The sequence below is a fragment of the Phyllostomus hastatus genome, unplaced genomic scaffold, assembly GCF_019186645.2.
Source record: "Phyllostomus hastatus isolate PE091 unplaced genomic scaffold, TTU_PhHast_1.1 phas_scaffold_78, whole genome shotgun sequence".
Lineage (NCBI taxonomy): Eukaryota > Metazoa > Chordata > Mammalia > Chiroptera > Phyllostomidae > Phyllostomus > Phyllostomus hastatus.
Window position 1 is genome coordinate 49207989 of NW_025334041.1, and position 15255 is coordinate 49223243.

Below are 15255 nucleotides of genomic sequence, written 5' to 3' on the forward strand. Positions count from 1 at the left end.
CTAGTGTAATAATAATTGGATATGATAGCTAGGTGTTGGCATATCTGTCTCTTGTTTACCTGTGAATTTAAGGATAGGAATCATGTGGTGGTAACACTTATGTTTTCAGTGGCTAGGACCTGGCATGCACTAAATGCTCAATATATATATCGAATTTAAATTTAGCCTGGTTCTACCGCCACTGTACTTGGTCATATGGGCTTCTCTCATTGTGTCTTGAAATCAATGGAATATTAGAGGTAACTTTTATTCTATAATCTTTATCATTTTCTTAAAAATGAACAATCATATTAATAAAAACACCTTTATTGGTTTCCCAGTACCCTCTCAGAGGAAAGTTGAAGCCCTTTCCTTGTCTTTCAAGACCTTTTCCTTACTAAACTGCTCCTCCTTTTCCCTCTTACTTGCTCCAACTTTGAACTCAATACTTGGCACTCCCAAAGGCAATTGTTAGTTACAACTATCCTGATGTAAGCCGTGTTCTTCTACCTTTCTAAATTTCATTCTTCTTTTATATCTCAGTTCAAAGGAGAGTCAGAAGCCTTCCTAATATCTCTCTTTTGGAATTGTCTCCTTTTATTAAACTGCACTAGCATTATTTATACTTGAATTAAAATGTTGAGTACAGTCTGCCTTACATATTTGTGTCTTTCTTCACTACTGGTCTAAAGCTACATAAAGACAGGGATCCTGCCTGGTTTATTTTTACCTTTTCTGCACAGTCTTACCCATGATAGGAACTCACTATGTGTTAAATTGAATGTTGCCAATTCATTCACTATATGCATGTATTTTCAGGGCTATGGTTCTGATGGTCTAAAGTTGTTATCACATGAAGAAAGTGTATCATTTGGCGAGTCTGTACTGAAGTTGACTTTTGATCCTGGTACAGTAGAAGATGGTTTACTAACTGTAGAGTGTAAACTGGACCACCCTTTCTATGTTAAAAATAAAGGTAGGGCTTTAATTTGAATTTGTAGTTACTTTTTACAGAAATATTAAATCTATAATCTGTCTTGTGGCATAATTCTTTGAAGGTTAAGAAAAAAATTTGAAGGGAAAATTTCAAACTAAATGAAACTACTTTAGGAAATGCCTTATGATACTTAAGTGTCTTAGTGGTAGTCAGACTGAGCTCTACTTCCTGTGGTATGAAAAACTTACAAATTTATGTGTCATACTGTAATAAGCTGTTATCTTGGTGTATAGTTTGGGGAATGGATTATTCTGGTAATTGCATTTTGGTTTAGGCTTGCCAAATATGCTATATACCTGAATCACTTCAGAGCCCTTTTACAGTACCACCATGTTAGATTGACACTTGAGAGAGTATTCCATGCTCTCACTCCTCATCATTTATCACTTACTGTCTGGTAGATCAGTACAAGTGCTGATCGATAGAATCTGTTGGTAAAACGCCAAATTAAACTACATTTTGGAGGGCTTTTGCATTGCTTAAAGCAAATACTTATACTTGGCTTTATGGTATAGGTACATGATTTGTGTTAGAAAATCTCTTGGTACTTGTTTTTAAGTAATAACTTTATTTTTAAGACTTGGAAATGATATGTCTATCTTACAGTAAATTATGTGGGTGCTTTCTGTCAATCCTGTCCTCATGTCACTGTTGCTCGGTTTAACTTCAGGTTGGTCATCGTTTTATCCCAGTTTGACTGTGGTGCAGCATGGCATTCCGTGTTGTGAGATTCATATCGGTGACGTATGTCTACCTCCTGGACACCCTGATGCCATTAATTTTGATGATTCAGGTGTTTTTGATACATTTAAAAGGTAATACTGGATTAATTCTTTTTCTATTAAAAGTTCACTCTAAATTTCCCTAATGATTGCTAAGACAAATATTTAAGAGGTTAATAAAACTTTAACACCTTGAGAATTAAAAAAGCACTATTCAGAGGAAGTATATACACATGATTAAGTGAAAAACTATAAGGTAAGTAAAATAACAGCTCATGGTTTACATATAGTAGTCATATAAGGAAAGTAAGTCCATAAAACATTATAGATTATAATAGGAAAAATATCACGTTATATGATCAATAACTTAATAGATCAACTTGATATTATATAAAAGATGTTATATCTGGCCAGTTTTTAACTAGTCAATAAACCTCTTAGTAGTACTTTTGTAGTTAACTGTATCTTTTTTTCCCTTTCGTTAACTATGTCTTTAATACCCATTTTGACCAAGGGCATTAATTGCATAGTAAAAATACCTAAAACTTGATACTTGGAAAGACTTAAGAGAGAAATGATTTTTCCTAAGATCTTTTTGCTATTAAGTCATACAATGGGACAAAGAGCCCACATGTCCTGACACTCAAGGAGTTTGACCAGCTGTCTTAGTTTGTGTGGGGCTTTCCTGATTCTGGCACTGTAAGTCCTGCTACCCTGGAAACCCCTTAGTCCTGGACAAACTGGGGCAGTGTGCCAAGTTACTCCCAGGAGATACCAAGAGAAAGTCTCTGTGTAGACATCTGGGATTTTTAACACTTGTTCTTCCTTTAACATAATTATCAAATCCATGGGCATTAAGTAAAGAATTCTCAAGAGTTCCTGCTGGCTTGTAGAATTTATTTCACTCAATTTAATAACTATAAGGTAAATATAACAAATACAAGGTAAATATATTACTTATTCAAAAAGAATAAGGAAGACTACTTAAAAAATCAGGCCACATTCTCAGTACCATCTGTAAGATTGGAATCTAAGTACTGTTTGATTACATCCCTCATACACATTCTTTGAAAACTAGAAAATTAGACAAAACTTTTAAGGTCTGATGCTCTAATTATACATAGTGTTTGGATCAGTGATAACTCTTAGGTTTTGGTGAGAGAGTAAATAAAATTTTGGGAGATAATTTGGCTTTATTTTACAACTCTGATTATCAGCAGTCTTATTCCTCTATGTGTATACCCTAGAGAAATAAGCTCTTGTAGAAATGCACTAGGAGATATGTAACTAGGTTCATAGCTATATTGTTCATGATAGCAAAACTTGGAAACAGTATCAGTATTTATTAACTGTAAACACACGAATTGTTATATAACCATATAATGGAGTGCTCCATCAGTGGAAGATTAATGAACCATAGCTGTACATTTTATTATTTTATTCTATTTATTCTTTTAGAGAGGGGGAAGGGAAGGAGAAGGGGGAGAGAAACTTTGATGTATAAGAAAAACATCATTGCCTCTTGTACACACCAGCTAGGGGCACTGACCTGCAACCTAGGCATGTGCCCAGACCAGGAGATGTTAGCAATAAACATGGGTTAATTTTAGAAATAATACTAAATAAAAATTAGTCTCAAATAATGCTGTTAACTAAAAATTAGTCTCAGAAATATATAGTATGGTTCCATTTTTTTTTTATGGATTCAGATGTACTTTGAAAATATATGTAATAAAATTATAAATAAACATTATACAATATTTGTATATAATACATATCATACAATTATGCTGGAGGTCTTCAGGATCATGCCCAGGTATGATGATTCACCAGGACTGCAATTCAGCATATAATCCCTACAGCTCTGATTTCTTACAGTGAAAGGATACAAAGCAAAATTGGGAAAACGAAAGGAATGGGGTGAAGTCTTGGAACAAGCCAGACTTCCAGGACATGCTTATTTCTCTCAGCAGTGAGTTGTGACATGTATGAAATGTTTTCTGCCAGGGAAGCTTGTTAGACACTCAGCTGGGTTTTTATTGGGAGCTGGTAACCTAGGCTGCCTCAGGCTGGCACCTATCAAAATTCTAAACTTCCTAAAGGAAAGCAGGGGTTCAGGGTCAACCATATTGTTTGTACACACAATTTAGGCAAAGTGAGGCACTCTTCTCAGTTGTGGGAATGATGGGAGCCATCCCAAAAGCCAAGTTGCTCAAGGGTCAACCCTCTAAGTAAACCTTTGAAAGGATAGCAATAAAGCCTGCTAGGTTAAGTCTTTCCGTAAAACAAAACATTATATATTATATACTAATAAATTGGCATAGTGACATAATTAATGCTATTACAGTATTTATATTTTGTGTTTATATAAATGAATAATGAGTTATTTCTACAATAAAATTATTGACGAAGGAATGATAAACTGGTTATCTCTGGAGGGTGGCAAGTGTGGAACTTCAGTAATAATAGAAGAAATTTCTTAATTGGTTTTGGGTTTATTTATATTTATTCATATACTATTTATATATCAAGTATTGCATAGTGCAAAACTTAAGTTTTTTAAGCAAAACAGGAACATTTGGGTACCTAATTCCTGTTTTTCCAAGATGGTAAGTTCTCATCCCTTGGTCCCACCTAATATCACTCACTCTTAGTATTAGTCTTATTTTATGGTAGAATGGCAGCACCACCCCTCTTTTCCCCTCCCCATTAAGGAGTGGAAATAGGCAGTTTCACCCCAGAGAAACGATGAAAAGTTTTGAGAGGTACTGTATTTTTTTAAAAATTGTTCAAGTACTGTTTTCTGCCTCCCCCCCCACCCCCACCCAGAGAGGTAATGTATTTTGCTGTGTATAATGCACTCCCAATGTATAATGCACACCCATGTTTTTGTGCGCGTTATACAGGGGATTGTTATATCCATTATATACCCATGGCATGTAATCATTATACCCATGTATAATGCACATCCTTACTTTTACCTCAAAAATTTGGGCAAAAAAAGTGCACATTATATATGGCAAGACATGGTATAAAATTTACTGAATTTTCCTTATGGATTGGATTATGACTTGCGGTGGGGGTTGGGAGTGGGTGGGTCTTAAGGAAGATGCTTCCTGGTACAAGGAAGGCAAGAAAGGAAGAAGAAACACTTAATCAGAGAGGGAACCAGGAACCCCAGAATCAATTCCCAGGTCCCACCTCTAGACCTCGGGCAAGCCCTGAGTCATGCTGTACAGGGAAGACATTTGAGTAGGTACTAACTTGGTAAGGACAAGGAGTCAGCAATAAATTGATGAGCTCTTAAACACAATTGTAACTCTTCTGTAGAAAGAAGTTTGTAAATGAGAGCATGATTTGAAGAAGCCCATTTGAGACATTGAGAATTGAGGCCAATTTTCTAGGCATCTAGCAGGTTTATAAAACAGTCACTTCTGATTTTGTAAAGTTGACATTTCTTTCTGTTCAAGAAATATAATTTAATAAGCATGAGTACCTGTTATGACCAGACACTACATATGTTTATTTACTTAATCTGCATTACCCTGTTGGTAGATTATATCCTCATTTTACAGACATAGAGAACTAAAGCTGAGAGAGGTAAAAAGAACATGCCCAAAACAGCTAGTTAGTATTAGAAGTAGGATTCAAGGCAGTAACTTAACAAAGATTCTAGGTTTAATGTACAATAATAGATACTCTGATTAAGTACCTACTATGTGCCAGTTTCTCCTGTAGCAATTTTTTTTTTTTTTAAGATTTTACTTCTAGAAGTGAAGGGAGGGAGAGAAACATCAATATGTGGTTGCCTCTCCTGCATTCCCCACTGGGGACCTGGCCTGCAACCAAGGCATGTGCCATGACTGGGAATTGAACTGCCAACCCTTTGGTTTGCAGCCCATGCTCAGTCCACTGAGCTACACCAGCCAGGGCTGTAAGCGTTTTTATTCTTTTGCAGCATTGCATAGCATGTATTATCTTTATTTTAGAAATAATGTAAACGAGGCAAGATGGTTCAGCTTGCCCAAGGAACCCAATTGAATTTTTGCATTATTATGTTTTGCAAAATTATTTTTATTTTACCATTTTAGTCACTCATCAAACATTTGAGAGCTTAGTATGTGCTGGGCATTGGGGATTTAAAATCATTTAAGGCATGGGCCTGCCTCTCTGCTTCTAGCCTGGAGAAAGAAATAGATTGGTAAATGCATGGTGTCGTGGGTTCTGATTGAGACAGTATAGCCTAATAGGAATGCGAGCTCTGGAGCTGAGGTTCAGATCCTGGCTCTGCAATAATTTTCTTTGGAAGCTGGGGTAAGTTAATTACCTTGCTATGGTTCTTTATAAAAAATTGTAAAATGAGGATAATATTGAAGGGACGATTAAGTGAGTTAATAAATACGACATAGTTAATAGATACTACACTATTGTGGAGGTTTTCTTTTTTTAGAGTAATAATTAGTGAAGGTCAGAAAGGACATTCCAAGCTTAACAAATGGCATGTTATAAAAAGCAGAGGTGTGAAAAAAGTCACATTTCAGGAACTATAGAGAATGAGGAAATCAATCCTGAATTCTGTGATTGAATAGCTCAAACTTCTTTAAATTGTATCCATACTAGAAATAGATGATGGTTATTTGTGCCACTAGATGGTAGTGTTTTCAAATACAGTGGTTAATTAGCTTACAATATTTAAAAAGAAATCTAATTGAAATGAATTTGACATACAACAATTTGTATAAATTTGTATTACATTCTACTCTCTGAGCAAGTTCCATTACAATACAATATTGTCTGTGTTAAAGGTATTGTGCAAGCCCTGGCTGGCATAGCTCAGTGGATTGAGCACGGGCTGCGAACCAAACCATTGCAGGTTTGATTCCCAGTCAGGGTACATGCCTGGGTTGCAGGCCATGACCCCCAGCAACCGCACATTGATGTCTCTCTCTCTCTCTCTCTCTCTCTCTCTCTCTCTCTCTCTCTCTCTCTCACACATCTCCCTCCCTTCCCTCTCTAAAAGTAAATAAATAAAGTCTTAAAAAAAAAAGGTATTGTGCATTAAATCTATAGGGCTTATATATCACTCATTGTAAGTTTGCACCCTCAAACAACATCTGTCCTCCCCCTTTCACCCCCATTCCCTGCTAATCATCATTTCCATTTTTATGTTTCTCTTTCAAATTCCTCATATTAGTGAGATCATATAGTACCTGTCTTTCTCTGACTTACCCACTTAGCATAATGTTCTCAAGGTCCATCCATATATTCTTACCCTAATTAGAAGTCCTTTGCTATTTCAAGTTGTAATTAAATACTTGTTTTCAGTAGTGATTGTGCCAGATTCATTTATAATGTTTAAAGTTTGCTGTTTTTCTGAATTATATTTGGAATTTGCTTAAGATAGCAGAAGTTGTTTCTCTGACACACTACTGATTGCTGTGCATTCATTAGATGATTTTGGAGTCATACTGTAAGTACATTTATTTCGTGTGGCAGCCTTAAAACACATTGTGTGGTTGAATTTTGGTCGAAGTAATTTTTGCTGTGCAGTTAATGGCAAGGCCTTCATTCCTTTGGCTTTCTCCCTCTGTCTTTAGAATAACTCACAGTCTCATGGTTTACCTTTACGCTGATACTACTCCTTCAGCTAATACCAACCCGTTTTGATGCATTACCAGTTTGTTTTTCAGGGAGTATAGGAGCTGGGTTTAGAATAAGAAATGTATAAATGTTTTCTGGTAACAAAACAGTATAAGCAGAAGGGGTTAACACAGTTGGAACAAAAGAGAATAATTTCCACAGGTGTACCTTTGGATGACATTTGCTCTGATTTCCAGTAATATTTTCAATTAATATGATGACAGTTTTTTTCACCTTGAGGCTAGCCAGTGGCAGTAAGGAGCACCATAGTATTGATGAGGAAACCTTGGGCTCTGGAGGTGGACCGACAGATCTGGGTTTGGATGTAGTAGCTGTGTGGCCTTCAGCGAGTAATACTTTCTTAGCCTGTTTCTTCATGTAAAAGAGAGGAAAAATGATACCCTTCAAGCAAGCTTGTTGAGAGGATGAAATGATATTGTTACTAGGCTAAGTTATATGGATGGCTTTTTGGGGAGATTGAAGTCTGACTCTATCTAAACAAATAATGCAGATTACTATGCATTTTAAAAGTCCTTTTAGCTGCACTTAACTGCTTTGATTGTCCTTACCAAACATTTTATCTGTAGTAGTCTTTAGGCCTGCTATATGCCTACCACTCTGTTTCACAATAATCTCCTAGTTTTAGGCTTTTATAGTATGTCCAGAAATCACATTATAAAATTTGTCACAAAGTGAACCTAAAATAAGCATAAAAGGATGTTCAGGATCTGGAGGAGAGACTAGTTGTGATTAAAGTATGTGGTATAACAGTTCTTTGGGGGCAGAGGGGTGCCGCTTGAAGTCTTTTTTATTTTTATTTTTTTAACTTTTCTCAGATTAAAAAAATTAGGGCATACAGAAGCTTTCATCTTATAAGTAACTATCAGTGGTGAAGTTGTTAGTGTTAATGTAAAATCACTTGTAATGGTAACACTATATAGGCAAAAATGCCTCGAAAAAACACTGAAATTTCCAGTTAGATATTTTTTTCAAATCCTGTTTTTCTAAATCAGGTACTTAAATTGAATTAAAACCATGCTACAAATTTTTATTTTATGTTTTTTAGCTATGATTTCACACCTATGGATTCTTCTGCAGTCTACGTGCTGAGTAGTATGGCTCGTCAGCGTCGTGCATCTCTGTCGTGTGGAGGACCTGGAGGTCAAGACTTTGCAAGATCCGGATTCAATAAAAACTGTGGCTCACCCGGATCCTCACAGCTCTCTTCCAGTTCTTTGTATGCTAAAGCTGTCAAAAACCACAGCTCAGGGACTGTGAGTGCCACCTCTCCTAACAAGTGCAAAAGACCAATGAATGCCTTCATGCTTTTTGCCAAAAAATACAGAGTTGAATATACTCAGATGTATCCAGGGAAAGATAACAGGTAAAAATAATGATGATTCTAAATAATTAACCCTTCAGTGCAGTTCACAGGAACTGGGACAGGTACTTATTCTACAATAGTCCTTATTATTGAAGTCTTTGTTTTCTTAGGTTGACAGTGAAATAAAGAGTGTAAGTGGAGTTTTTAGTGTTATAATTATTTTATAATACTTAGGTAACTAGGTTATCTAAGTGGTAGGGACCTGCCTTCTAAAGTAGTAGTATTAAATGTCATTTACCTGTTAAAGGACACAGTTCTAATAACTGTCAGTTCCATCTTTATTGAAAAGCTTTATGGAAAAGTCTAGTTCCTTTCTTGCATTAGATCTCATTATTTAACAATTGTGTCATAGTATGGAATGTGCAGGCATTGGCGGTTTGTGATAACTGCCAGATCTGTCAAAACTAAACCTAGAGGTGTCCTCGGTAGGGCCTGGGAATAAAAATTAACTCCAGTCCTTCTGTTCTGTTTGCTGTACGCTTACCTTATCTCAGAATTTTCTAATGCTCACTCCCTCTCAAACCAACCAAGTTTTCCAGGTATGAAAATTGCCTTCTTCCTGTCTTTGTAGTTTCCTGACAAAAAACTACATCTCTTATACCTGTGATAGCATGAGTCAAATGATTATCCACATGAAATAATCAGGATTTGTTTTGTTAACTTTATTTATATATATTTTTATATATATACACACATATATTTCTAAAATATAATTGACATAGCATTATATTGGTTTGAGGTGTATAAATGATTTCAATATTTGTATAGTGCAGAATGATCACAGCAGTAAGTTAACATCCATTGCCAGTTTATTTCTTGTAATGAGAACTTTTAAGATCTACTTTCTTAGCAGCATTCAACTAAACAATACAGCATTAAGTCAAGTCAGTCTCCCTGTGTTAATGTTACATCCCCAGTACTTACCTGTTTTGTAGCTGGAAGTTAGTACTTTATGACCATCTTTACCTATTTTGTACCCAAGTCCGTCCGTCCCCCTGTCCCCCACTTCTGCTAACCACCCATCTGTTCTCATGAACTTAAGTTTTAAGTCGTTAACATTTGAAAAAAAGAAGCTACTTTTATTGAGTGCATCCCTGATTTAGGAATTCACACACAGCTGAGTATTTCTTCTGGTTTAACTGGTAAATGTGTCGAGCATTATGTGGTATCTTTAACCTAGAGACGAACAAACACTGGTTTTTATTTTAGTAAAGGAGGATGCAGTACAGTTGTAGTACATGATTGCATCCACTTACTGGATTAAAATATTTACTGCACATTTAATTTGTTTTTAAGTAGTAGAGCTTCTGTAGTTACTGTTCTGTAAATCTTAGAAGCAAACAACAACAAAAACTGAAACAAAGCTCAGATGGGTATCTCTAGCTTCACTGTGAATTACTGTAAAATCGCTTGCATGAGGGGGGTACTCCCCCAAAAATGAAAGTTACTTATAAAAAGTTGTATATACTTACATGTTTAAACTTCAGTCACCTTCAAAGCACTCTCCAATTGATGCAGCACACCTATTGAGACATTTTTTCCACTGCTCAAAACAATTTTTGAACTCATTTTGATGTCTTTTAGTGCTTTTGCCATTTTTGTGTTACCTTTTCCACCTCAACAAGAGTTTCCCTTTGAGGACTCTTTTCATCCAGGGAAACCAAAGAGAGTTGCTTGGGGCAGGGGATGAGATCATGTGAATGGGGAGGGTGAGGCACGGGGGTCATGCCATTTTTGGTGAAAACTTGAGTGGGCAGGTGCACTCATAAATCACCCATCATGAAGTGAGCAAATGCGTTAAGAGTCTTAAAAAATAAATTTCACTGAAGATGAATGCAGCCTCTCACAACACCAGCTGGTACACTGACACAGATGGGTTCCTAGTACACCCACCTAGCAGGAAAGTCACCTAGAATTATCTTCTGGCCCTCCCTCCAGAAGATCGTTCCTTCCCCCCCCCCCCCCTGGGGTGAGGGGGCTCCCCTTGTACACACTTCATGCAGTTATTAGTTATTCCAGGACCTTTTGTTCTGTACGGGTGTAATGGAATGAATGGTTAAAAGCTCTTCGTAGAAGAAAAATGGTTTATGTCTATGTGTCCTGAATGAGACTATTTTAAGTAGGTTTAGGAACATATTAATATAAACAGAAAATAACTTCAGATTTCTATCATGAAGTCTTAACAGTGTGACTTCTTTCCCTTTGAGTTTATGCAATTTTCTCAAGTGATAAGTGCACATATTAAGGTTTAAGTGGTCTTGTCTTAGGAGGTAAATAGGGTTTGCATATTTACTGCCACATTTTTACTATGGCTGCATGAGTGAAAAAGGACATAAAATTACTTGACAGGTTATGGGCACAGACAAAAGTAAAAATAGCTTTTAATACAAGATGAATACTTTGTGCTGCTGCTGTTGTCTGCCTTGGTATCTTAAATGTCTTTTAAAAACCAATGTACCAGAGTAGATCCACTTGTAATTTAAAACATTTCTTTGAAGTAGTAAACTTCTTTCTTTAAACAAAATTTTGTAGAACAACCATTTTTTAACTCTTTCAGATGTCCTTCGACAATTGGAAATGTTGGCATTATCCCAGGAGGCTTTAACTGCCAAATGATGATAAATGGACCATATGATAGATTTTACTGAAAATGAGTACTATGGTCTTGATTTGTTCCCTCCTCTATGTTGGAGATTTTTGTCTTTTTTTCCTTCTATATTTCCTGAAGTAGTAGCACTTGACGTGAGTTTTATGAAAAATTCTTGCCCTTAGCAGTGTGTAAATGTTTATTTTTGCAGAGCCATAAGTGTGATCCTTGGTGACAGGTGGAAGAAAATGAAGAATGAAGAGAGAAGGATGTATACATTAGAAGCAAAGGCTTTGGCTGAAGAACAAAAACGTTTAAATCCTGACTGTTGGAAAAGGAAAAGAACCAATTCAGTATGTTTCAACAAGTAGTTGCTTAACATTATCTTCACTCTTCTCCTGAAATTGTACTGGAATATTGCAGCAGTTGTTATAACCTTTAAAAGGCTGTGTTGATACCGTTTCTCAGCCTTTCTGTACTCCAAAACCTAATAGTATTTTTATACCACCATACTTGGCAGGCTTCCTTTCTTTTCATTACTCAGTGTCATTTAGTCTTTTAGCATGGAAGGTAGAAATGTTAGACATGCATGTGAAGAATGTCGGAAATGTTGAGATATAAAAATAAATTTGGAATAGTATTTGGGGGGGGTTGAAAAGTGGGTGTTAATTAACTTGAATATCAAAGGAATTTTTTCTAATTTGGGGGTGGTATGTCTCAACAGCCTTTTTTTTTCCTTAATTGGTGAGGGGTGATAGAGGAATGGGGGGTATAGGGGTACATTACCCAACCTTTGTGAGGACCTCTAACATATGTATTGTTTCCAGATTTTAAAAAAAACTCCAGGAAAGAGAAGAAATAGAAAGGTCCAGGAAGACTGGTGAAAAGTTTGCACCATAATGCTACCTTTAATAGATTTGATTCTTAGAACTTTGCTATTATTAGACTTGTATATTTTAGGTGTTTTTAGATTAATTACAAGAAAATATTGTATGATAGAACAGAATGAGCTCAATTTGAAATACCTAAAAATGAAGGGCAGACGTCAGTTTGCAGCAGTAGGACTGGCCAGTGTGTCTATGCCTGGTTCTTTAGGTTCTTTAGGGTAACTTGCACTTCACATATGTTTACATTTTTCAGGAATTTCTTTTAAAGAAATAGTGGTCCGATTCCAGTATAAAAGGGTGGTTGAACTAGATTTTCGAAGTTCTTGACTACATTAGGATTCCATGGAGGACTCTGCCTGCATCCCTTTTTCTGTACCTCCTAAGTTCATTTCTCTCCTCTTCATCTTCAAAAATGTCTTGAATGCTTGAGCCATCAGATATTAGTGAAATTTTTTAAATTCTCACCTTTGAGAAAGTGATTTTTTAAAAAACAATCTTATAAGTGTTACCTGTCTTCACTTTCATTTGTAGAACTGAGTTTTAATTTTATCTCCACAGGGCTCACAACAGCATTAAACCGGGACGCTCACATCATCTGCATTTGCATAAACCTAGACAGCTGATGGGAAGACTTAAGAAGATCAGGGTCTCACCGTTTGTCCAGAATTCCTGTGACCATAAGATACTGAAAGCATTGAGTCTTGAAATGATTTAATAATAAGAGTGAGGATTTGCTTTCTCCATTAGAACATTAAGTAAGCTAAAACTATCAACATTGTAAACCAAATTGCCTTATTTTTTCTTCCAAACTTCACATATGTCTATCAGGTAATATAGGCTTGAAAATTGATATCCTGTGGTGCTAAAAAGTACAGTAGAAAGAGAGGAGAAGTGTATACATGTTTTATTTTAAATTGTACAAAAGGGGAATTTAAAAATATGTAACTGCTGTTTATACATTGGCTCCTTACTGCTTATTAATCTGTATTGTATACATAATGGAACAAAACAGAAGCTGGGAGTTGGCCTTTCTTTGAGCAGCCACCACATGGCTCAGCAGCTGTGCCAAACACAGGAGCTCTAGTCTGGCCAGTGCCAAGAAGCTACCAGAACATGTGGCAGGTGGCTGGTGTCAGTCTCCGAGGAAGAGCTGCCCGCTGTAGTTACCCAAGCATGTTGAGTTTATGCACCAGGTGGCAGCACCCCTCCATTATTGCCAGTTGAGACCTGGCCCAGGCCACCATGAAGTTAATAGCATTGGGGTATAGTCACTGTAATGGTGCTATTAACAGTCGATACCATTGTATTTTCAATTTTGTGTTCTGTATTTCCTCAGCCACATATCTTAAATATCTTATTTTGTCATCATATCTTTATGGTGGGGGCAGACTTTGCACTTATTGCAGTGCAACACTTGCACTTTACTTTTCCTCCAACTGTCTGAAATTAGAGCAAATACATTGGCAATACAGCTGCTTTGCTCTGAGCTACAATCATGGCTTTTCATGTTACTTACCAAGTGGTGTTTCTGGTTAGGAATCACAGCTGTAAAATTGATTTCAGTTCCTTACACTTCATGATGTTGCCCCTAAATTTTGCACACTATATTCTTGTATATTATTTCAAATAAAATGAAAAAAAAATTGTTTATCTCTGACTTCTGCTGATTGGTTTTGACTTAACGTCATGTATGAGACATCAGAATAACAGGTTCAGGAGATGGAAAATGAGTTGTAGATGTGGTTTTAAGCATCACATTAAAAATACAATGTTAATAGGACAAGGGCAGCAGAGAAATAAAACCTAGATTATTATCTATTAGAATCTTTTTTTTTTTTTAAGATTTTTTTTTTATTCACGAGAGGGGGGGAGGGGGAGGGCCGGAGAGGGGGAGAGAAACATCAATGTGCGGTTGCTGGGGGTTATGGCCTGCAACCCAAGCATGCACCCTGGCTGGGAATTGAACCTGCGACACTTTGGTTCGCAGCCCACGCTCAATCCACTGAGCTATGCCAGCCAGGGCTGTATTAGAATCTTTGTAGAGTAAAAATTGTTTTTGACTTTGCAACAGACCTGAAAGTCTGCTTTTAATAAAATGACACACACACTGTAAAGACAGCCTTTCTTTATTGCAGATACTGTGTGACAGATTGAAACAGCCAGTTAGCTCTCCATCTCTGGGACATGCCAGTGGTTCCCAGACTTTGTTGCATATCGGAAACACTTGGGAATGTTTTACAAAACATACTAATGCCTGGCTCCTACTCCACATGTCTTACTATGCAGTACAAATTAATACCAGGGTGTTTGTTTTGTTTTCTTTTTTAAGGTTCCACCACTGATTCTAATGTGCAACCAAATGTGGGAACCACTGGGGCTATAGATCTGGTGAGGAAGCAAACTAGTTGGGAGAAGCAGGGTACTTAACTGTATAACCTGATCAGGTACCTTAAAAAGCAGTGGGGACTCAGTATGCATATCTGTGGGGGACTTGGTTAGGTGATAGGAAAGAAATTTTAGCTAGCCTTGTAGAAAAGCTTAAAAGGAGAGGTACGAGTTTGAAGGTCTTTGTAGAAAATCAGGTCCCTGGAGTTTGAAGGTGGTGATTTTTGACATTTTATGCTACTTAAGTAAAAAAGGCTAAAGAGATCAACAGAAAAAGAGCTGTAGGAAGTACAAAAATGTTGATGACATTCTTAAGGTAGTGACTAGTGGTTTTTTTAGAGTACGTGTTATTTAAACTGCCAACTTTGAATGGGTTAGCACAAAATGGAGATGAATACTTCAAATTCTTACTGAAGAGTAGACATAGCTTTTTGAAGCAGTTGAACCATTATAGGATAAACTGGAGCAAATTCTTTGCCTTCTCTACTTCTTACTGACTGAACATAAGCCTCCAGGGCTCCCCTGAAAATAAAAACAAAAACTTTGTCAAAAAATTATACAAAGTAAAATAACTTAGAGGGTGTCAATGTATAAAAAAGAACCAAGCCCGTTTCTGGAACTGCTCTGCCCAGTTCCATAAGCTAAATGACCAAACAGCCTTAACATTGGTAGTG

At 36.6% G+C, this 15255-nt stretch overlaps 2 protein-coding genes across 3 annotated transcripts in view; one reads left to right on the plus strand and one right to left on the minus strand.

Annotated features, from left to right (window-relative positions):
- HBP1 (HMG-box transcription factor 1) overlaps positions 1–13853 on the plus strand; it is a 31808-nt gene extending 17955 nt beyond the window's left edge. Inside the window, exons 7-11 of the mRNA XM_045828436.1 lie at positions 799–955; positions 1647–1791; positions 8405–8722; positions 11521–11662; positions 12755–13853. Coding sequence (XP_045684392.1) covers positions 799–955; positions 1647–1791; positions 8405–8722; positions 11521–11662; positions 12755–12772 — 780 coding nt within the window. The 3' untranslated portion in view covers positions 12773–13853. The remainder of the gene's footprint in view (positions 1–798; positions 956–1646; positions 1792–8404; positions 8723–11520; positions 11663–12754) is intronic.
- Positions 13854–14304: 451 nt separating this feature from the next.
- Positions 14305–15255, minus strand: part of COG5 (component of oligomeric golgi complex 5) — a 361130-nt gene continuing 360179 nt past the window's right edge. For both annotated transcript variants that reach the window (XM_045828077.1, XM_045828076.1), the window contains one exon: positions 14305–15103. In XM_045828077.1, coding sequence (XP_045684033.1) covers positions 14989–15103 — 115 coding nt within the window. In that variant the 3' untranslated portion in view covers positions 14305–14988. The remainder of the gene's footprint in view (positions 15104–15255) is intronic.